The 22,289-nt window shown below is 54.3% G+C and overlaps 2 protein-coding genes across 2 annotated transcripts; one reads left to right on the forward strand and one right to left on the reverse strand.

Moving 5' to 3' along the window:
* The first annotated feature begins 1,473 nt into the window (after window positions 1-1,473).
* Window positions 1,474-4,013, forward strand: YRDC (yrdC N6-threonylcarbamoyltransferase domain containing). Its single transcript, XM_054395182.1, is given in 6 exon segments — window positions 1,474-2,073; window positions 2,075-2,286; window positions 2,477-2,591; window positions 2,917-3,036; window positions 3,537-3,679; window positions 3,877-4,013. Coding segments are annotated over 6 exon segments (1,254 nt in total). The 3' UTR covers window positions 3,941-4,013.
* A 1,688-nt stretch (window positions 4,014-5,701) lies between these two features.
* Window positions 5,702-8,045, reverse strand: MANEAL (mannosidase endo-alpha like). Its single transcript, XM_054395438.1, has 4 exons — window positions 7,619-8,045; window positions 7,159-7,268; window positions 6,745-6,821; window positions 5,702-6,338 (listed from the first exon to the last, which is right to left on the reverse strand). The coding sequence occupies exons 1-4, from the start codon at window positions 8,043-8,045 to the stop codon at window positions 5,702-5,704; spliced, it is 1,251 nt and encodes a 416-aa protein (XP_054251413.1).
* Between the last annotated feature and the right edge of the window lie 14,244 nt (window positions 8,046-22,289).

Below are 22,289 nucleotides of genomic sequence, written 5' to 3' on the forward strand. Positions count from 1 at the left end.
GGTGTAACAATCCCACACCTTGCCCTCGCTGGTGTGCAAGCTGGCCAAAATTTGGTTCATTATGCAGTGTACACTTTCAAATAAATGCAGTTTCTACTTTTTTTTCTGAGTTTTTTTTCCCCATAAGATCTTTTTTTTTTTTTTTTTCAGCAGAATCAAGGGTATGTTTTTGCAGTCCTGCAGTCAATGGTAGTCAGTATTCCTTTGCTGCATAGCTTTGTGCCCTTCGCTCGCTTGCTGACCCGGAGCTGTCGCCCTAGTTCTGGAGAGGTGCAGTTGTGGTTTTGTGATGCAAGAGCAGCAGCAGGCAGGGACCTGCAGGCCTGTGCCTGGGACATTTGGGTTGTTCCCAGCGCTGGTGGCTGTGAGTGCCAGCCCGGGAGGCACAGGAGAGCTGTGGGTGGTGCCCGCTGGTGCCGTGTCGTGTGGGCACGCCCGGGGAGCTGGGCAGTGGTCTTGGAGATGACAAAAGAGCCCCAGTTTTACAAGAATGTGTGTGTGGTGTTAAAGGAATTTATTTAACTATGAAACATGGAAACAATTGTGCTTACATTGAGCAATGTGAAGATGTTAGTTACAGGTACAGTACTTCCAAAGGAAGAGCATCTCCAAAACCCCAAAAAAAAAAAAAAGGAAAAAAAAAAAGAGTAAATATGAATTTGTATTTTTTTGAAGAATGTAAAATGTGAAATAATGGTGTTTGCTTAATTGCTCATTTTGTATGAAGTTAATATTGTACTTTGAAATATCTGCAAAGAAGTGGAAATTAACTTTTTTGGAATTGAAAGCAATATTAATACTAATGGAATCCTAATTAAATGCTTATTTAAATTTCGTGTTATAATAGTCATTCCTAAGAGTATTTTTAAATCAGATGGGGGATGAGTGGGAGAATCCCCCTTCCCCTGCCCCCTTAGGACAGACCAGGACATGTAGGCATTTCCCTTGGCAGGCTCCTTCCTCCTCCCCAGGTGACCTTTGGAAGCTCCATATCCTCAGATTTACCCAGGTAAGGATGAGTTAGAGCGGATGGTGGGAATCTGCATCTCCCAACCTCAAGTTGCGGCTCGTTCAGGGCTCTGATTTCAGGCCTGCAGTTATCACCAGCGGCTGATGGTACCCAGAGAGCCAGCCCCAGCCTGCGTGCTTCCCTGCCCTGTTAAATCAGGTCAGTCATTAACTAGCCCTGGTCCTGCTAAGGAAGAGTCAGCACTTGAGCCAAGCTGGTGCAAGGCCTGCAGACTGTACCTCCACAGACAGACTAAACTCATCTTGCTCTGTTTTAAGCAGCAAAATACGGTATCGGTGCCTCAAGAGAGAGCCAAGTCCAGGGCTAGGCGTTTGGCACTAACTGAGCCGTTTCTGGAGCCTGTGGCTGAGCGAAGCCCTGCCCAGTCCCGCGGTGGGACAGATGGCTCGAGTCGCGGCTCTTCCGCTCCCCTTCGCCGCCGGGCACAGAGCTCTCCTTGTCGGATGGGGTCGTTCGGGACGGAGCTGGTGGCAGGAGAACGGCGGTCAGCGCCGGCACGGGGCGAAGAGCGGAATATCTCCGCCGTCAGCTCCTCGCAGTTTGTGGCGCAGGCATATAGGTACCGCTCCCGGACCTCGGCACCCTTCGCGGACCGCGCACAGCAAGCACCGGTGGCTGCCCGGCCCGCTGCCGCCATCACGGCCCTGCCCTCGTCACCATGGGAACCGCGCGGCTGCCGCGTCCCCGGATGTACGTCACCGTCCCCGGAGCTGCGTCACCGGGGCCCGGCAGCGCCTAGTGCATGCAGCTCGTGCGGCGGGCAGCCCTGGCGGCGCTGGCTCGGGCCGCGGAGGGGGCGCCGGGCCCGGGTGCGGGCCGCGCCTGCAGCGCCCGCCTGCGGCTACTGCCGCCACCACCCGGTGGCGGGACCCAGCCGGACCCGCAAGGTGCGGGGGACCACCTGGTGGAAGGGAGAGGCTGGTTCGGGAGGGGCAGCGGCCTGGCGGGGAGAGGAGCGAGGGCTGGCGGCGGCGTGGGCCGGCACGGCGGGAGGTCCGGGGCGAGATGCTGATGTCGGGGGTTGCTGGGGCCGCCCCGCTGACCCGCCGGTGCCGCGCAGGCTGGAGGGAGGCGGTGGCGGCCGCCGCCGGTACCCTGCAGGCAGGCGGTCTGGTGGCGGTGCCGACGGACACGGTGTACGGCGTGGCGTGCCTGGCCCAGGACTCCGGCGCCGTTCGAAGCATCTACAGCCTGAAGGGGCGGAACGGAGCGAAGCCGCTGGCCATCTGCCTCGGGGACGTGGACCACCTCTACAGGTGCGAGTGTGGTGCTTTGCTCCTGAGCCCTCCTACAACCGCGTGCGAGTGGGGCTGCCCACGGGGCCGGCTGTGGCGGCGAGCAGCTGCTTTCTGCTTGCCGAGGGGACAGGCTGCGCGGGAGCCGCTTCCCAGTGCCTGGTACCCGGGTCTGGGGGGGGCCTGTAACTCGCTTCACTGTGCTCTGCAGGTACTGCCACGTGAACGTGCCGGACGAGTTGCTGCGGGACCTGCTTCCGGGACCTGTGACCCTGGTCTTGAAACGTTCAGAAGAATTAAATAAAGACTTGAATCCTTTCACATCGGTAGGTTTTTGTCACAGGGCACGCTTCTGGTTTTGAAGGACATTGTGCTGGTTTTGTGCTTCTGCTGTAGTGGGTTTGTCTCTTTTGTGACCGCTTGGTGCTTCCCGAGGCTGGTCCTGGTGCTGTGGTGCTCCCTGGGACTGAACATGACAGGACCCAGGGCTGGGGCAAGTCTATGAAGACCTCGAATCATTGCTACAACAGCAGGGACTGGATGTTGGCTTACTCGTGTTGTCGCGCTCTGGGCTGTCAGCTTTACCTCAGGAGGGTGCCTGGCAGTGCAGGATTCACAAGTTGTTCTAAAACCCATTCTCTTCTCTTGCAGCTGGTTGGTGTTCGTGTCCCAAACCACCCTTTTATCAGGGAGCTGGCACGAGCCTGTTCTGGACCATTGGCATTAACGAGTGCCAACGTCAGCTGCCAGGGGAGCACACTGGCTGTGTCGGTGAGGCTGGGGCTATATGTGAGGCCCTTGCAGTCATCTGTCAGGGCCTGGGCTCTCAGCTGGGGGCTAGCTTTAGCAATAGCACAAGGACTTCTCTGCTGCTGGTAGTGTTTTAAATGCTAATCTCTAATTAAAGCAGCCTGTGAATAGGGGTGTGGGGCAGCCATGCTGTGACCAAGTAGTTGGGCACAGGACCAGGCAGATGCCCAGTCCTCCCCCAAGATGTCTTAACAGACTTCTGTCTTTTTTCATGCATTCCCTAGCAATGGTGCTGCAGCAAGAAGTCTTTAGCTAGAGGATTGTGTGGCTTTCCTGCATGTCTGAGACAAATCTGTGCTCAGAAATCAAACTGGGATGCATTCATGATGGGAAGGGAGGAGACCCCACCTCCCTCAATAGCAGGACTCCTTCCCTGTCTCTCTCAACAGCAAGACTCCCTGCAGTGGCTGTTAGCACAGGACCACAAACCACAACTGCTGGCCACTTCTCTTTTTTTACAGGAATTCCAAGACCTGTGGCCTCAGTTGTCATTAATCATTGATGGAGGCCCAACAGGGGACATCCAGAGCCCAGAGTGTCGTTTGGGGTCCACTGTGGTCGACTTGTCTGTGTCAGGGAAGTTCACCATCATTCGTCCTGGCTGGTGAGTGCTCTCTGCTGACTAACAGCAGCTTTTCAGTAAATGAAATGGAATTCTGCCAGTTAGGGTGGGTCATGTTTTGCTTCTTTTCCCATAGCAGTTGAATCTCCCCATTAATGTTATTTAGATTCATTCCCAGCACGTTCAGAAAAAGTTTGATCCCCAAAAGCCTTGTTGTGACAATTCTGTTTCCCCCACAGTGCGCTGGCATCCACGGTTGAGATCCTGAGGCAGAAGTATGGCCTGGTACCAGAGTCCCCTTGAGACTTCACACTGAGGAGGCTCTGCAAAGCTGCTGGAGCTGGGCACTGTGTGCCTGTGTGCTCAGGAGGTGGGCGTTGGTGGCCTTGTTAAATGAGGTCAGTGGATTATATCAAGGTTAATAAACAGAAGATTTAGGAAAGAAAAGATAAACCTAGGAGCAACATTAGTCTCACCTCTGCTACAGTCTGGGAGACCAAGCCAAACAGGTCTGCTGAGCTGTGTGCTGTACCCTTCCCAGATCCCTGTCTGCCTCATTCATGTGATAAGGCCTTTGAAATCCAGTGATGTGAACATCAGACTGTTCCAGGATGGAGTGATGGTGTCTGACCTACCTTCCCCATCACACCTATCCCAAGTCTTTGTTTATTGTCTCTGCACTTAAAGAGATGATGGAAAAGAGGCTTTTCAAGCTCTTAGGATGTCCCAGCTATAGTGTCCACTAACCATTTTTCTGTTCAAAATGTGTAAATCTAAACCTCCAAATCAAAACCTAGCACTGAGTTCTGCTGAGAATGAAGACTATTCAGATGATCACTGTCTGGAGAAGAGCTGCTCAGACCTGGCTTCCCTGGATACAACTGAGAACAACCTCTTGGTGTGATCTTGGTGGACCTCCCTCTGTTCATATTCTCACAACAGAATATGCTGAGCAGAAGGCATTGGGGAATGGATGAAAGTTCCTGCTGGTTATTTATTCTTCACTGCAATGTAAAGTTTATGGAGCTGCTTTTAATTTAAAAATTGGTGACCAACTTGCAGAGTTTTGTTATAAATGCTTATTTTTAGACATTGTTGCCCATCACTTTTGATGGACTTGGGTGCTTGGCAAGAATGTGTGACAGTCATGAACAAAACTTCATTCCACATCCAGAGCTGCCACTTCTCATTTTATTGATATAGACAAGTATAAATTAATTTTATGGCTAATTCAGAAGGGTCCAAGGAAAGAAGGGAAAGCTTCTGTGAGCTGAACCTCTTTCAAAGCACAAATTAATGGTGCTCTCAATTGCATTTTAATGGCAATTATTTTTTCTCCCTGTTTCAGGAGGAGAGAAAGCAATTTTGGATCTTAATTTTCAAGCCCTGGAACTCTAAATCAGAGGTTTTAGGATAGATCTCTGCATTTCCCTGGTTTCCAGCACATACAGTAGCATCAGGAAATAGTCTCTGGTGTTCCAGATTGAGTTGTCTGTAGTTATTAGGATACAGGGGACCACAGTGACAGCACCCAGCACAGAACTCCTTGGCGTAGGAGAGGCTGAGTGAAGTACAGGATGGGTAACAGCACAGCTTAGTGTCACCTCAATATTCAGCTGGAGGAGTCTTTACTCCTCTTTGCTGTGACAGTTGCTGGTGGAGGGATGGATCTGTGATTGCTGCAAGCAGTGGGCCAAGAGCTTGTGGTGAAGTGTGCTTGAAGCCCAGCTTACCATGTCCAACACCACCAAACACACAGAGTAAGAAGAACCAGATCTTTGGTCCCCAAGCCAGTGCCCCATGTGAATTCCAGAGGAGCTCCAATAAGGGTCCCCTGCACCAGCTCTGCACATCTGAGTGTTGCTGGCAGATCTCCCTGTAATGCCACTTCTGCGAGCCTGGGGCTGGGGCTTGCACGGTCCCTGGGATCCTGGTGGGTGGCTGCTTGCGCCCAGCACCTGGTCAGGCTGACGGATCTGCAGCTGCATCTCCTTGAGTGCTCTCCTAGAGCACTGCCCTGTGCTGTCAGCGGGACAAGGATGGCTTCCCGAGTGAGTGCTGAGGTCACATCAGCCACTGCTCCTTCTCTTTGCTGAAGTGCTCTGCCCACCTGCGCGTCAGCTCCAGGTACATGCTGGGCTGGTGGGGAAGGTAGTCCAGATAAAGGCGTGTCGGTGTCTTCTTGGGTACAGCCTTCTCGATCTGGGTGCCTTCGTGCCACTCGTTGAAGGATGTGATGGAGACAATCTCTGGCCTGACTGTGAGGGCAGCCTGCAGAGCCGTCTCATAGTACTTCCCATTGACTCTGTTCCGAGTGTTGTGGTTGTTCCAGGGGCGAATGCTGGTATCGATGTAGCCTGGGCCGACGCTGGGGATGAACATCAGGTTGTTGGCATCACAGAAAGTTTTGATTGCTTTCCAGTTCTGGTGGGATGAGCCAAAAGAGAAACCATTGGATGCAAAGTAGGTGTACATGCCATCATAGCCTGCTGAGAGGATGTCCTGCTTGTGTCCCTCCTCCACCAGCAGCGCGATGAACACGGCATCGTACGCGGTGTTGCGGAGAGAGTGGGAACCCGATGGGCTGAGAAGGTTGGCCCAGGATTCAGGAGGTGTCAAGTAGGAATCATAAATGTAGAACAGTGGGAGGCTCCTGCCAGTGCTGGTCTTGTACTTGTAGAAAGCTGCGTGTGATCCGTACCTAGAGGAGAGCACAGAGCTGTCCAGGGGCTGGGGGGATGAGCCCTCGGCAGCCGTTTCCCTTACATGGCAAACACACTGTGAGACGTGGGGACCTCCTTCCCCACAGCCCTTATCTGTGGCTTCATGGGAGTGCTGTACATGCAGCTTTCTGAGAGAAAGAGCAGAGGTGCCAGCCTTTGGCTAAGCTTAGAAACCTGAACAGAAGAAAGCAATTTTGGGTTCTGAAAGCAGAGTATTAAGTGCTGAAGAAAGCAGTGTTTGATTACTGCCCTACTGGCTCCCTCCAGGCAGCTCCTCCTCTTGCACCATTTTTTGCATGCTATCCTGATACATTCAAAATTCTGCCTGCTGTGGGAGCTTAAAGCAACTCTGCACGTCAGGATTTAGCCTCGTGAAAAACTTACTTGTCCATGATGTATTTGATGTTCTCGTGCACGGTGTGGTCATCACGCCCTTTGTATGGCTGGATATGAAAGGCAACCTCCAAAAGAGACCACAGAGATGGTTATTTTCATCACACTGGTGCTGCTTTCTCTGCACCCTGACCTCCTGCGTCTGCTGTAAAGGACCTTCTTTAGGTGTAGGCTGGGCAGACCCCTCTGACAAGCAGGATTCCCCTGTCCACTCAGCACAGCTGGGGCTCTCACTGGCTTTCCCAGTGCCAGTAATGAGGAAACTGAAAATCCCAGTTATGAAGCAGAGGAAAAACTCTGTATTGCAGAATGGATCCTACTGCCTTAAACGCCAGTGCCCTTGTAGCAGTCACTGACGCAGGGCAGCCCCAGCCCGAGCTCATGGGGCCAGTTTCAGGGCCTCACCTGGATGGCCTGGCTGTGCGCGGCATCCAGGATGGCAGGCACCAGGCTGTCTGACGGCTCCTCAGGGTCGTCTCCTTGGCCAGGAGGGTACCAGGACAGGACCAGCACGCCTGCAGTGGCACAGGCAAAGCAGGGCTCGGGGCTGCTCCCAAACCCTCCCGTGCAGCAGCTCCCGCGTGCTCTGGCAGCTCTGCCGTGGTTAACCCCCGGGTACCGAGCCCTTAACCACCGCTCCCAGGTGGGAGGGCAGGGGGAGCTTTGGGTGCCAGCAGCGGGGAGGGGCGCTGGCTGCAGGATGGGTGCCAGTGCGCGGTGCTGGGGCATCGCGGCCCGGCAGCGGGGAGGGATCGCAGCCGCTGGCGGCCCCGGTGAGGCTGTGCAGGGCTGAGGGGCGGGTGTGTGCCCGGTAAGGGGCTGGCGGGCTGGCACTAGGGCCCTCGCTGCCCCGGGGGGCGCTTACCGATGGCGGCGGCGCGGAGCTGGCCCATATGCTCAGCCAGCACGGCGGGGTCGCGGGAGCTGTACGGGCCGAGCGCGGGGTAAAAGCTGGAGCCGATGTCGTCGGGCGGGCGGTGGCGGCCGCGGGGGAAGCCTGCCGAGACCCGCGGGTCCCAGTGCGGCACCAGGGCGTGGTCCCAGTGCCGATACCGGCCCTCGAAGCGCGGGCTGCCGTACCAGGCGTAGTAGAAGGCGTGTAGGTCATAGGAGGGGCCGCCCGCCGCCGGGGCGGGGGCCGCGGGCGGGGCGGGAGGGTTCCTGGGGGGTTCGGCGGGGACCCCGCCGGCGGCGGTGGTAGCGCGGAGCGTGCGCAGCACCAGGGCCGTGCCCAGGACGAGCAGTGCGGCCAGCAGCACCGCCCGCCCGCTCCGCCGCTGCCGCCGCCGCATCGCCCGCTCGTCCCGGCCCGGCTCTATTCGGCTGCTCTGAGCGTCGGCCCCGGGCGGCCGCGCCCCCTGCTGGCGGCGGCGGGGCTGCAGCGCCGCTGCCCGGCCCGGAGGAGCCGGCTGATGGCTGCCCCTCGCTGTCACGACAGGGCCGGGAGCGTCTCCCGGTGCATTGCTCCGTGTGAGCAGCATGCAGGGCCTCTGCGGGGAGAGCAGTGGGCAACGGCTCCAGCCCCGATGACCGGGAACACGGTCCTTGTCTTCCATCTCGTTTGGGTTGGGGGCACGAGTGCTGCTGGAGCCCGAACGGGGACGCTGCAGGAGGGTTTCGCCCCCGAGTGTAAATCCATCCAGTGCTGCACCCTGGGGAGAGCAGGGAGCTGACCGGTCCTTACCTGTCACCTTTCCGGGTCTATGTGGCTGACCCTTCTGAGGGAGCTGCAGGACCCCCCCTGGATCATAGGCAGAGATCAGAACCCAGAATGCGAACTCCTTTAGAGCCTCAGGGTGGGTAAGGCAAAGAGGAGGCTCTTTTGCTCCCCCTCTTTGTTTTTCAAATCTTTTTAGACCGATGTGGTCGTTTTAAGGGCCTGATTCATGCCTGCAAGTGCCACTCCTGTATGCTTTTTCATCAGCTTCATCCACTCCAGCATCCTTAGGGACCCTGTAAGGTTCCTCTCCCCCTCTCCCGCTCTCACTGTCAGCTGTTGGAGGTGAGGACACTTTCGAAGCTCATTTCATAGCTGCCTGTTGTGGGTGCAGTGAGCACGGTGCAGAGCCAGTCGGCTCGGGGCGGGGGAGGAGGGGGGCGGGAGTGCTGCCCCTGTGTCTCTTGAGTCCTCTCTTTGCATATGCAATACAAAGGGTGCTGCTGCTGGTGACCTGCTGGTCACCAGACCCTTGCACTGAGCACGCTGGAGCCACCAAGAGCCAACTGCAGGGAAGGAGGCAGCAGGGCTAAATGCCACTGCCTCTTGATGGACAGCTTTAAATGGCTCTGTTCAGCTCATCATCCCACAAGTAGCAGCTGTCATTTTCTTTCAAATAGCTACCTTCAGGCTACTCAGAGAGGTCAGACTGCAGAGGGTGGATGCTCCAGGGAAGTGAGAAGAGCTTTCTCTTTCTGTATCTGTTGCCAAGGACAAGGGCATTGGACAGAAATCTGCAGACCAGTGAATTTGCTGCCACTGTTGTCCCTCTGTGAGTACAATGCCTCTAGAAACTGTCTGTGATGTTTAATTTATGACCTGTCAGATACAGGAGATGAAGACAGGACAGAACCATCTGAACAGAAATCACTTGGAATCAGGGAGCAGGGGGGTACATGGTGTACAAGTTGGCATCTCCAGGTCTAACAGCCCCACCTTACCTGGTAAAACAGTGGTGTGGCCCAGTCTGGGTCTCCACTGCCTGTGGAAAATATGTTCCAGCAGCATCTCAAGGATCAGCTTTTACTGGAATCCCCATTGCTCAGCCCACCCAACTTAATTGCCTTGTGGTGGCAGAAGGCCCAGAAACCTGAGTTCCCCAAAATTAGTGCCCCAGGACACTTCTCATTGCAACATCCTGGAGGTGACACTTGTCCCAAATGACCATCCTGCTTCCCCAGTCATAGAATCACAGAATCATAGAATCATAGAATCAACCAGGTTGGAAGGGACCTCCAAGATCATCCAGTGCCCCCATCCATGTGGATTTCATTCCCTGAGCAGCCCTGGGAGCTGGGCTGGACCTCCATCCCTTTGCTTTAGGGTGGCCAAGCTGCTGGAGTGATGTCTCCCACCAAGTAGATAGTACTCAGCCACTGCTGGCAGCCATGGGGCAGCTGATGGTGCCTGGTTCAGGGCATTAACAAGTGAGTGCTGTGCTGGAGCCATGCCTATGGGCTCAGTGTGCTCTGTTGGGCTGCTGGGGAGAGCAGGACCAGGTGCTGCTCTCCTGCCCATGCCTGGTCCATGCAAAGCTCCTATGCTGCGGTGGTTTTCCCCAGTGCCTGAGTGCTGTGGAGTGGTTATGTGTCTTTATTGCTCATGAGCAGCTCTCTCAGATCCTGCTAATGGACTGGAATACACAGAGAGCTGACCCCAAAATGATGTCTTCACAGAGATTACTTGTCCGTGGAGCTTCTGCTCAGCAGCACCAGGCTGGCTGAGTTGCTATCATCTGCAAAGCCTGTGCGTGAGGGGTCTCTGAGTGCTTCCCCTTCTCTGAGCCTTCACTCTTCCCTCCTCTTCCCAAGCTGGGCATCCCAGGGGCTGAGGGAAGTAAGAGGAACCTCTTCACTGTTGTCAGCCCGTTCCTGTCCCCAGCTGTTCCTGCACTGCTCGTTGGCACTGCTCAGAGCAGAGGCTGTGGCGTGGCGGAGGGGGCAGAGTGGGGCACAGGGTGAATGGGGTTGGTTTGCTCATCACAGTCCCCGGTTCACGTCCACACTGAGCAGAGCCAGAACCAGCCCTGGCACTCCACACACCTCTGAGGTGTCTGGGGGCTCCCTGTAACGTGTCTCCATGGCGAGCCCCTTCCCTGCTGATCCTGCTCCCTCTGTCCCTGCCCGGCAGCTCCCCCTGCCTCGGCCCGCGGCTCATCAGCTATTCATTGATCTCTGCCGGGCTCCCTGCCGGGCTCCCTGCTCGTTCATCACTCTCACGCCCGCCATCCACTTTCCAAATGTTTCCTGTTTTCCGGTAATGTATTTCCCTGTTCAGACAAACTAATCTCGTGCCATCAATAATGGAGGTGCAGCTGTGCTCCTGACCTCTGTGCTGGCACTGGCACAGTACCCACCCTCAGCTCTGCCCTGTGTGGATGGAGCCAGCTGAGCTTCTGGGACCTCCTGGGAGCTGTTCCCCGACTGCTGGTCTCTGCTGCAGCAGGTTGTCCCCTTCTTGAGGACTTTGAAGGCTGCAGATGGAGGTGATGCCCTCACAGCCTATGTTGTCCCATAGCTGGGTGGGCAGTAATGATCAACAAGAAGGTGAGGCCAAGCCCTGAAGCTTGCTTGAAAGAGGCTTTGGGCACCCAAAAGCCTTGTCTCTGCCAAAAATTCAAGAGGGACAGGGATCTACTCAAGAGAGCCCAGCAGAGACCTACCAGGATGATGAAGGCACTTCAGCACTGCCCTGTGAGGAGAGGCTGAGAGCCCTGGGGCTTTTTAGTCTGGAGAAGACTGAAAGGGAATTTAATAAATGTCTATAAATATCTGAGGGCTGGGGGTCAAGAGGGAGGGGACAGGCTCTGCTCAGTTGCACCCTGGGATAGGACAAGGGGCAATGGATATAAACTACAACACAGGGGGTTCCACCTCAACATGAGGAGGAACTTCTTCACTGTGAGGGTCACAGAGCACTGGAACAGGCTGCCCAGAGAGGTTGTGGAGTCTCCTTCTCTGGAGACTTTCAAGACCCATCTGGATGCATTCCTGTGTGACCTGTGCTGGATTCTATGGTCCTGCTCTGGCAGGGGGGTTGGACTTGGTGATCTTCAGAGGTCTCTTCCAGCCCCTAACATCCTGTGGCCCTGTGAACCTGGTGTCACCTTTGCAAGCATCCTGGATAGTCAGAAATCCGAGGAACATATTGGCAGCTCAGCTGCTTCTCTGCTTCTGGCTCATTCCATAGTGCTGGGTTCACTGTCCCTGCAGGTGACAGCTTTATTTGTGACACCAGCATCAAGAGGATGAGCAGCACGTCAGGCATGGGTGAAGGGGCTGGTGCCCTTGTTCCCTTGCAGGAAATGCAGCCACTATAAATTACTTCTTTCCTCTGGCCTCTGGTGTCTGCAGGCCACTGCAGCTGTCAGGGTGATGTACTTGGCACTAGCTAAAGTCCTCAGCCTTTGTGTCAGCATGAGGGCATTGTCAGCCCCTCTGGGATGCACTAGCAAGGAGAAAACCCAGGCTTTGCTGCTTATTGAGATGTTCTTGGTCCTTTCCAAACCCAGGACCCTGCTGCTGAGTGAGTAAATATGTAAGGGGTGAGTGCCAAGTGGTGGAGCCAGGCTCTTCTTGGTGATGCCCAATGACAGCACAAAGGACAATGAGTGGAAGCTGAGGAAGTTCCATGGAAACATGAGGAAAAAAAAATTCACTCTGAGGGTGATGGAACACTGGAACAGGCTGCCCAGAGGGGTTGTGGAGTCTCCTTCTCTGGAGGTACTCAAGACCCACCTGGATGCATTCCAGTGTGATCTGCTGTAGGTGATCCTGCTCAGGCAGGGGGGTTGGACTGGATGATTTTAAAAGGTCCCTTCCAGCCCCTAACATTCCATGAGAAGACTTGGTGCCAGGAACTGTGTGTGCAGTGGGTGGAGGGGACAGCTGTGGGGGACATCCGGGATACTGTGAGCTGTTTGCTGAGGTGCATCATGAACACAGACCCATTACCAGCTAGGACAGGATGATGAGACAAACAGCTCCTCCTGGAGTGGAGGGAGCTGCTCTTTTGGATCTTGTAGGTGGACCTATAAACACTTTCAGGAGCAGTACGGATCAGGGTGACTCCTGTGCTTGCAACCCTTGTTGAAATCACACTGGCAGGAGCGCTCGGAGCAGGAAGTGCAGGGCTTGCATTTTAATTAGCACTCGTCCTCCAAATCCAAATGCATCTTCAGAACCTCATTAGCAGGGCCAGTTCAAACTCATCGAGTGACGATTCGAACGAGCAACAGCAGCCCAGGCAGGCTTAGTCTGTGCCTGTAGCAGAGGTGAAGGCTGCTGAGTGTCTGACCCTTCCCATGGCTGGTGGAGCTGCTGAGTGTCTGACCCTTTCCATCCTTGGTGAAGCTGTTGAGTGTCTGACCCTTTCCATCCCTGGTGAAGCTGTTGAGTGTCTGACCCTTTCCATCCTTGGTGAAGCTGCTGAGTGTCTGACCCTTTCCATCCCTGGTGAAGCTGCTGAGTGTCTGACCCTTTCCATCCCTGGTGAAGCTGCTGAGTGTCTGACCCTTTCCATCCTTGGTGAAGCTGCTGAGTGTCTGACCCTTTCCATCCCTGGTGAAGCTGCTGAGTGTCTGACCCTTTCCATCCTTGGTGAAGCTGCTGAGTGTCTGACCCTTTCCATCCCTGGTGAAGCTGTTGAGTGTCTGACCCTTTCCATCCTTGGTGAAGCTGCTGAGTGTCTGACCCTTTCCATCCTTGGTGAAGCTGCTGAGTGTCTGACCCTTTCCATCCCTGGTGAAGCTGTTGAGTGTCTGACCCTTTCCATCCTTGGTGAAGCTGCTGAGTGTCTGACCCTTTCCATCCCTGGTGAAGCTGCTGAGTGTCTGACCCTTTCCATCCCTGGTGAAGCTGCTGAGTGTCTGACCCTTTCCATCCTTGGTGAAGCTGCTGAGTGTCTGACCCTTTCCATCCCTGGTGAAGCTGCTGAGTGTCTGACCCTTTCCATCCCTGGTGAAGCTGCTGAGTGTCTGACCCTTTCCATCCCTGGTGAAGCTGTTGAGTGTCTGACCCTTTCCATCCTTGGTGAAGCTGCTGAGTGTCTGACCCTTTCCATGCCTGGTGAAGCTGTTGGGGACAATGCTGTCAGGGGGTTGTGTTTAGAAGCCTTGGCTGAGTAATGGGCGTCTGTCTGATGTTGGGCAGTTGCTGGGTAACTCCTGCTCCTCACTGTGTTCTTGTCTGCTGACGTTTGTTGAGTGCTTCCCCATGTCCAGAATGTCATTGTTTGCTGCTGCAGTTGATAGCTTTCCATACTCTTTGTCTTTTATTCTGTGCAGCTCTTGCATGGCAGAAGTGTCATGCTGAGAACTTTTCCCAGCTGGTGTAGCAGGAGCACCATTTCTTGTGGACTTTTGGTGATTGTTTGGAGTGCTGTAGGAAGCGGGACATAAATCAGAGCAGCTCAGGAGTAACTCCTGTTACAGGAAGGAAATAATTTCATTGTTTTAATGTTTTTTTTCACATTTTCACACAGGAAGCTTCTGGAGTGACTTCTCCTTGGGATTCTGCAGCCTCTCCTCAAGATCCTGGTGTCTAAGGCCCCAGTCAGGGAGAACTTTCCTTCCATCCCAGCAAACTGAGGTCTGCAATGCTGCTTCTAAACACCCTCACTCTACTCCACCATACAGACCAAAGAAAACCAGGCTTGGGCTAATTAAGCTGAAAACATAACACTGCAGATTGTAGCTGATTAAATCTTTCAAACAACATCTATGTTAATCTCCTTCTGATTTATTTTCTTATAATGCCTGAACTAGGAGAGAGTCCAGTGCACGGGGAAAAGCTTCCAGATGGAGCACAGTCCTCCTTGCCAGATGCTTGGAGCTCAGAGTGAGAATTTGTCACTCATGGTGGGTACAGCCAGGAGAGATAATCTCGTCCATCTAGGCCAGTTTTGCACACAGAGGGGGATGCTGAGCTGCAGTTGTTTGGTTTGCTGCAGGAATGAATCTGTCTGTAGCAGGAGGGGGCTGGGAGCAGTGTGTGGGAGGGGGGCACCCAGTGTTGGGCTGGGGCTGCTCAGCCTCTCACCCCGGGCACCTCTGAGCCAGGGCTTTGCTGTCTTGAGAGGAGGCTGCTGTGAAATGCTCCTTGGAGCTTGTCTCTGGAGATTATAGGGGGGCTGCTGCAAAAACCCAGCTTCCTTTTACATGCTGTGCACACATATCCACTAATGCTGTCCTCCAGTCCTTCTTCCAGCTCCAGAGCTGGCTGGATGCCTGGCAGATTTCCACAGGATGCTGATTTAAGGAATTAGTCTGTAGAAGCATAGAGGAGAGAGACAGAAGGGACCTTGAGGCCATCTGGAGAGTCCTCTTCCCCAGACAGCATTCCCTCTTCCCAGTCACTCCAGACACATTTGTCAGATTTACACTCAGCTCCCATTTCTGGAGGGAATTCCGCCTGGCTGCTGCTCATCTTCTTCCTATTTTCCAGTTCCTTGAAAAAATGCTTATTGGAACAGGAATTTTTCAGAGGCTTAAGGGTGACACTGTCTGTGCACACCCATCTCTTCTTCCCATTTTCCAAAAGGTTATAACTTACCCTTTCTGCTCTTGATACCCCAGAGGTGGCTTGCAGGGTGAGTCCCTGGGGAGAGGATTCTGGGCAGTGCAGGTCAAGGTGGGGGACAGAGATGCCATTGGGGGGTGTGTGATATTCCCCTGCTGCCAAAGCCTAAGTGCTGGAGCAATGAGCAGCCTGTGCTCACAAGGAGGAGAGCTCCAGAGGTCAAGGGGTTTCCACTGCAGAATTGTTAAATTAACTATTCATTTAATTATATTTTGATTAAATTAGATCCTCTCTCTCTTTTTTTTTTTTTTTTTTTAATTTCACCAGCAAATGATTCTGTGCATAATTAATGCTGCCTGATTCTGCTAATTCACTTACTGCTGCTGAAGGGACAGAGGTTTCAGCTGCAGCCTGAGCTGCGTGAGGGTTGCCAGGAGCCAGCGTCGTGCAGGAGCTGCCCTGCAGGAAAGCCAGGCCTGGGGCTAATGTGCCTTGGTCCTGGGGCTGCCCAGGGAGCACCCTTGTCTCCAGGGCCTGGGAGTCTCTAGGAAGGTCTCTGGGAAGGTCTTTGGGACAGGAATCCAGGATCCAGTGATCAGCCCCCTCCTTGCAATGAAGCTGTTAAATTTTATTCATCCCCTGGCTCTGGGATGATGCTCTCCATTAACTGTGCCCACGAGTAGCTGGGGAGTGGGCTGGCTGCAGCTCTGTCAAGTGCAGGAGCTTCATTACCCTGTGATACAAACTCGTTAGCCACAGCTTGCTTTGATGAGATTTCTGGGGAAGCAGGAACTCCCCAGTCTGCAGGAGTGGGCAGCTCCATGTGGCTGCTCAATGTGGCTGCCCAAAGCATGTTAGGTTGATGTAGTGGCCAGCAGCCACTCATGGGGCAATGGGACAGCACTGGAGCAGCAGTGCCAGGCTGCCAGCTGCATCCCTGGGTGCTGGGGGTCTGTGAGGGAAGCCAGGGTATGGGACAACTTGAACTTACTTCTTCCTGGGGACCAGCCCCAGAGCATCTCCTGCTGCCCAAGGACATGTAGGAGCTTGTGGAGCTGACCTGACTGTGGGCTGAGCTGATGAACTCTCTTCTGGTGAGAAACAAATTTAGTTAGCCTCAAATTAGTCAGGAGAATGGGATACTCTTCTTTGAAATGATGTCATTCAAACCATTGCACCTGAAATTATCCCCACTAGAAATGCAGCTGGAGGTGGTTAATTAATTCACTGTGCTCCCATATTAATTCTGCAGCTGCTCTGCTCCAGCATGATTCGATGTGCTGTGTCCAGCAGCAGCTCTGGGCAGAGACCCCTTGGGGCAGCAGCCTGGTTCCCCCTTGGCTTCTGTGGAGCTGACCATCAAGAGGTAATTTTCAGTTTTTTTTCTCCTTGGTTTGTAGTTGTATCCTTTAAATACCCTTCAGACTCTGACAGGCTTCCCAAGGTGTGGAGAGAGCAATTCCTGGTGTCTGAAAGCAAAAGGAGTGGTGAGTCCCCAGGCATTTGGGGGTTTAATTATGAGAGAATATTTTTTAACTCCACAGCATGAGCAGGACAATTGGCTTGATTGTTCTGAGCATGGTTGGCCAAAATCCTGCATCTGTTAAAGAGGTCCCTTCCCTTCTCTGCTGGGGCTGGGGGGACAGCACACCTTGCCTCAGCTGCTGGGGAGGTAAGTGGTGGGGCATGGACTGCTGGTGGAGCTGGGATCGTGGTGGAGCTGGGATCGTGGTGCAGCTGGGATCGTGGTGCAGCTGGGATCGTGGTGGAGCTGGGATCGTGGTGCAGCTGGGATCGTGGTGGAACTGGGACTACTGGTGCCTAGCCCCAGAAACCTGAAGGGCTGTCAGGAGGAGCTGCTGGTGAGGTTTGCAGTGTCTGGCTGAGGAAGGCTGAGTTTGGTTGGAGGTTGCAATCATCAGCAAAACTAAATTCAGCACCCAGCATCATCCCAATAGGGGACACCACCAGCAGGGTGCTGCTGGTGTCGGTGCAGGCTGGCCCTGGGCAGCTGCCTGCTCCTGCCTGCAGCACCAGGGCCATGCTGGCAGTGCTGGGAGGCTCAGCTGTGAGGAGCCTGCGGTGCAGAGCAGGTCTGGCTCCACTTGTGCCTTCCATGGTTAAGGCTTCTGCGAATAACCTCTCAGAAATGATTCCAATTAGGCTGGCACATCTCTTTGTAATCTGGATCCCTGTTGTGCTGTCAGCCTCAATTCAAATTTAATTTGCAGGAGGTGTATATCGGGCAGCTTTTTTACTTAGCACAAAAACTGAGAGGAAGATAACATTGGTGGGAAAAAAATAATACAAGTTCATATTCTTCTTACCTTAAGGAGGGGGAAAGAGCTGCCAGAAAACTTAGCCAAATTTACATTTTAATGGGAAATGTTACGTCTGCCTGCTCTGGGAGACACAAATTGCTTTCTGGATGGGACCCTGACTTTGTACCAAAGTGCAGAGAATTAAATGTAGCAGCCCCTGATGAGGTGAGAGGGGTGCCTAGAAGCACAGCCACTGCCACCAGCGCTGCAGTCCCCAGTCCCTTCTCCCCTGAGGCACAGGCAGGAGGGCCTGGAGGGATAGGTGGATGGACAGAACTCCTGGCTCCAGGGCCTGGGGCAGCTGTGCAGGGGCTGTTTGCAGAAGAATCCTGGGTGTTCAGAACCATGCCCCTGCTGATGTCCTCTGCCCTGCTAAGTGGGTGGTGGCAGAGCAAGGGCTGGCTAAGAGCGGTTTGTCCTTGCTCCTTGGCATCGAGTGGAGGCTCCAGGGGCATTAATGGCAGTGGCACAAGTGCCACTTCAGCCCTGCCTGGTGGCAGCTGCAGCAGAAGCCCTGACAAGAGCCCGTGTCAGAGGTAGCCTCTCCCTTTGGGATCTCTGCCCTCGTGTCCAGTTGTCCCTAAGCTGGCAGCTTAAGCCACAGAGCAGCCCTGGTAGCCTGGTGGCTCAGACCTTCATGCAGGCACAAAAGCTGTGCCCAGGAGAAAGCTGCTGTTAATTTCTTAGCATCTTAAAGCTCTTTGAAGATGAAAACAAGGCTCAGTGCTGCATAGTCCTTATCTCACTGGCAGTGCCTGTCACCTGCAGCCCTTCCTGGCACATTCACCAGCACAGCAAAGACCAATCCCTGCTGGGACTGAGGCTGGGGAGCTGCAGGGCTGAAGCTAGGAATGTGTCTTGTGTCTCCAGCAGCTCTGCTGGGCCCAGCACAGAGCAGCCTCTGGCAGGCAGCTGATGTGCTTTACACTTGCAACAAAAGCATGTGTGAGTCTGCTCAGTGTTTCTGGGCCCTCTGAGTCTCCCATTGCTGCTGGGATCTCCCAGCTGTCCCCAGCCTGGTCCCTGCACTCCTCTTTGTGTGCGTCATTGCTCTGTCCTGCTGATAATGACCCAGCCTGCACCAGGGAGGCATCTGGGGTTTTGCCAGCCTCTGAGCTTGTTTCTAAGGCAATTTCCTTGTGCTCAGGGGTAGCTGTTTTCATACATACTTTGGATTATTTTATATTGGCAGAGCAATAGGCTAAGGGCTTTATTGGCATCAGGAACTCTTGTTAGTGACAACCAGGGTGCCTGAAGAGTTGAGCTGACCATCAATAATTCAAGCAGCTCAGCTCACCAACTATTTATTTACTTCCAAAACTTGCTGGTAATTATTTTTCCTCCTTCTAAAGTGAGAGGCTGCAACTGCCAGTGTAGACTGGCAGTGTCTTGCTGTGAGAAGTTTTTACCTGTGCCCTTCAGTCCTCTCTGGCTTTGCTGGGCTCTCCCAGCCCTGGGAGAGGCAGAACCAGAGCCTGGAGGAGGGAGGACAGCCCTGGGGCAAAGGGTCATAGAGACAGGAGAGGAGGACAAGCTGGGGGCTCGCACAGAAGCAGGTCCTGAGCTGCAGGAGCATCTGTGTGGGATGGCATCCATCAGAGGGGCTGTGGCTGGGGGCTGCTCTTGCTGCCTCCTACTGGGCAGGCAAACAGCCAGTGAGGAGGAGGCTTCCCTGGCTCTAAGACCCTCTCAGTGTTCCTGAAACCTTAGGGCACCCAGCCTCAGAGCTGGGGTGGGGGTGCTCCACCAGGAAGCAGAGCCCTGGGAAAGAGGGTGGCCCAAGCACATGGAGAGGCATAGGAGGAAGAGGCTGTGTCTATAGCCCATGCCAGGCCAGCTCTGCAGGGCCTGGTGCCCCTGGGATGGTGGTGGAAGGTGCCATGTTCCTCCAGAGGGAAGCTGCCTACAGCCATGTCCTTTGCTCTCTCTGCTGGGCAGGGCAGAGAGAGCTGGAGCTGAGCTCACCCTGCATGGGGGCTGTCTGCAGCTCCTGGAGACTGTCCTCTCCCCAGATGATGCTTTTCTAGTTGTCAGAGCAGTTGTGCACAGGGGACAGGATGTAAATGCACAGTGCTGTATGGCAGAGGCATCACTCAGACAAGGAGACAGAGTGCTTTTGGGGATGTTTCCAGCCCAAGAAAAGAAGCAAAACATCACTGTGAGAGGCTCAACCAGAGCAAGATGCTCTGGCACCCACGAGGCTGCTTCCCTGGGTGAAGCAGTGTCACTGTCTCTAATCCAAAGCAGTGATAAATCATAGGTGACCTTCAGTAATTTACTACTGCCTCGTGCAAAACGCTGCTGCTTCTCTGGGCCGGTTCCTGGGCATCTGCCTGCGATCGCAGTAATTCCAATCTTTAGCATCATAATGGGTTTGTCATGGGCTGGCTAATGACAAAAGGCTGGGGACAGGGGAAGGAAGACACCGAGCTGCTGGAAGCAGAGCAGTGCATCAGCAGCCTGTGTCAGTGTGGGAAGTGCCAGCCCAGGCTGCAGGGTCTGCAGGGCAGGGCAGCGCAGGATGGCTCAGCGGCACCAGGGGCAGGGAGGGGTGGTCTGTAGCATGGTGGGGCTGGCAGGAGTGGGCAGGTCCTGGCCTCGGCAGGCTCTGGCCGTGGCAGCAGGACTAATGCTGTTAGCGGGGAGCGGTGCCCGCGCCGCGGCGTTGGCAGCCTGGCAGATGTTCTGCTAATGACACGGAACGGCTCGGGCCGAGCGCGGCGGGCTCGGATTTCACAGCGACGTGCTCGGCTCCCGCCCGAGTGCAGAGCCAGGGCTGGAGGCAGCAGGGCAGGAGCTGCAGAGCTCCTTGGTGGCAGACAAGAGCTGTCGGGGTAAAGCGCTGCGCCAGAGCCTTGTGCTGAGGCTGCGGTGGTGTGGCCAGGTGCTTGGTCACAGAATCACAGAATTAACCAAGTTGGAAAAGACTTTCAGGATCATCAAGTCCAACCTACCACCCAACACCATCTAATCAACTAAACCATGGCACTAAGTGCCTCGTCCAGTCTTATATAAAACACTTCTAGGGATGGTGACTCCACGACCTCCCTGGGCAACACATCCCAATGGCCAATCTCTCTTTCTGTGAAGAATTTCTTCCTAGCATCCAGCTTAAACCTCCCCTGGTGCAGCTTGAGACTGTGTCCTCTTGTTCTGCCACCTTCAGAAGCCTCCATGGGCATCTATTTGGATGTAAAATACAGGTTTTGGTGCTTTATCTTGGACAGCCTGGTCTTGCACCGTTCTCCCTGCAGCAGGGATGTGAGCATCTGCTCCGTGCTGAAACCAGCAAGATCTTGGGACCTCCTGGTGCTGGTGCTGCTCAGGCAGACATGGTGGCTCACAGGTTTGCTCTGGTGCCACACCAGCACTGCAGGCCTTTCTTCTGAATCTCACCCTGTTTGCCCTGCCCCTTTGCCAGCATTTCAATGGCCAGGAAGCCTCTGAGGATGCCCTTCAATGCTCTGACCCCAGCCAGCCTCCAGATAGGGGTGCTGAGTTTAACCATCGTGCTCTGTGTCCATGAGTGTGATTTCCTCCCCAAAAAAGGCAAAGGGAGAGAAGAGACTTTCTGAAAGCAGAAACTTCCCCTGTGATAGTTCAATTGGGAGGCAAAATTTACATTTTGATTTTAGAAATCAATTGCAATTCACAAATAATTCTCCTGTGCTGCTCCAGGTCATCCATCAGCTTTGGAGCTCTGCTCGATAGGAGCCATTATTGGCTTTGGTTTGTTTGTTTGTTCAATATTAGTGGTTGGTTCTGCTGCTCTCCAGCTTTGGGTTATAATGACAAATTACAGAATGGCAGGCTTCTTTTTTTTTTTTTTTTTCCCCCCAAATAGTCCTAGAAAATGCAGATGGATGACATCATTACAGTGCCAGTGAGCCAGGACACAGCAGCAGCAGCAGCTCTGAACATCTGGGATGCAATGGTGCTGAGTAGGATGTGTCCTTGTGCAGATGAGCACTGGGCAAGCCTGGCTTCAGCAGGTTGGACCTCTGGAGGGGCAGCTTGGGCACCCTTGCTGCCCCCGTGCCTGTTGGGCCTCTCCCAGGCTGGTTGCCCTTGTGCCTGACACCAGGCCAAGGCAGCAGGGCTTGCCTGGCATTGCTTCACTCTTCCTGTCTGCCTCATCCCTTGCCCACATCCTGGCTGTGCCATGGGGATCCCATCACCAGGTGCCAGAGGAGCATGTGCTGGGCAGCAGTGGCTGTGCCATGCTGAGTACCCTTGGGTGGCAATTTCAGGGAGCTGTGCAGAGCCTGGAATCCATGGGGGCACAGGTGGGTCCCAGCTGGGAGGAGGGATGAGCCCAGTGCTGAAGCTGTGCCAGACCCCCAGGGCACTGGAGGTGTGGAGCCACCTGCCAGTGCCAGGCCTATGCTATTAGGGGCAAATTACCTACAGGACAGGTTTTTAATACTGAAGGGAAGAACTTGATTAGTGATTATCAGTGCAGAACGCAGGGGGAGGCTCTGCAAAGGGTGAGGATGGGTGCTTTCACTGGAGCTTCCTGTCACTTTTGTCATCTAATTATAAGACTGTTCAGTGCCAAGAGTCAGAGAGAGGAAAAAAAAACCCTCGGTGTAATTGTCCTGGTCATATTTTGTAGCCACTAATTACTTGCTTCACAATTAATGTTTCTCTGGCTGGGGAGCTGTCATGGCTCTGGCTGGCAACAAAAAGCTCAACGCTTCTCACTGCACAGCTCCCAGACCTTGTCAAGTGTGGGGCTGCATGGGGAAGGGGTCCAACACCCCACTGTGGCCCTCTGCACCACTGCAGCTGTCCCTTTCGTGTCACCCATCTGTTGCCCCAGGGCTGATGGGTGCTGCTGTGGCAGAGCTGCCCTAGTCCTGCTGGTCCAGCACCCCTGGGTGCTGTGGTGGGGGTGCTGGTAGCAAGGATTGTGCTCTTGCCCTCGGTGTGGGGAATGAGCCAGTTCCTAACCCAGATATCTTGCCTTGTTCTCTGCAG

The sequence above is a fragment of the Indicator indicator genome, chromosome 33 (assembly GCF_027791375.1).
Source record: "Indicator indicator isolate 239-I01 chromosome 33, UM_Iind_1.1, whole genome shotgun sequence".
Lineage (NCBI taxonomy): Eukaryota > Metazoa > Chordata > Aves > Piciformes > Indicatoridae > Indicator > Indicator indicator.

Bases quoted from the DNA above. Each gene is read 5' to 3' on its own strand.
- MANEAL (XM_054395438.1), bottom strand. From the start codon at position 8,045: ATGCGGCGGCGGCAGCGGCGGAGCGGGCGGGCGGTGCTGCTGGCCGCA. The intron at 6,822-7,158 runs GTGAGGCCCTGA...TCTCTTTTGGAG, and splicing joins CGCACAGCCAGGCCATCCAG to GTTGCCTTTCATATCCAGCC. The intron at 6,339-6,744 runs GTAAGTTTTTCA...GCTCTCCTCTAG, and splicing joins ATCAAATACATCATGGACAA to GTACGGATCACACGCAGCTT.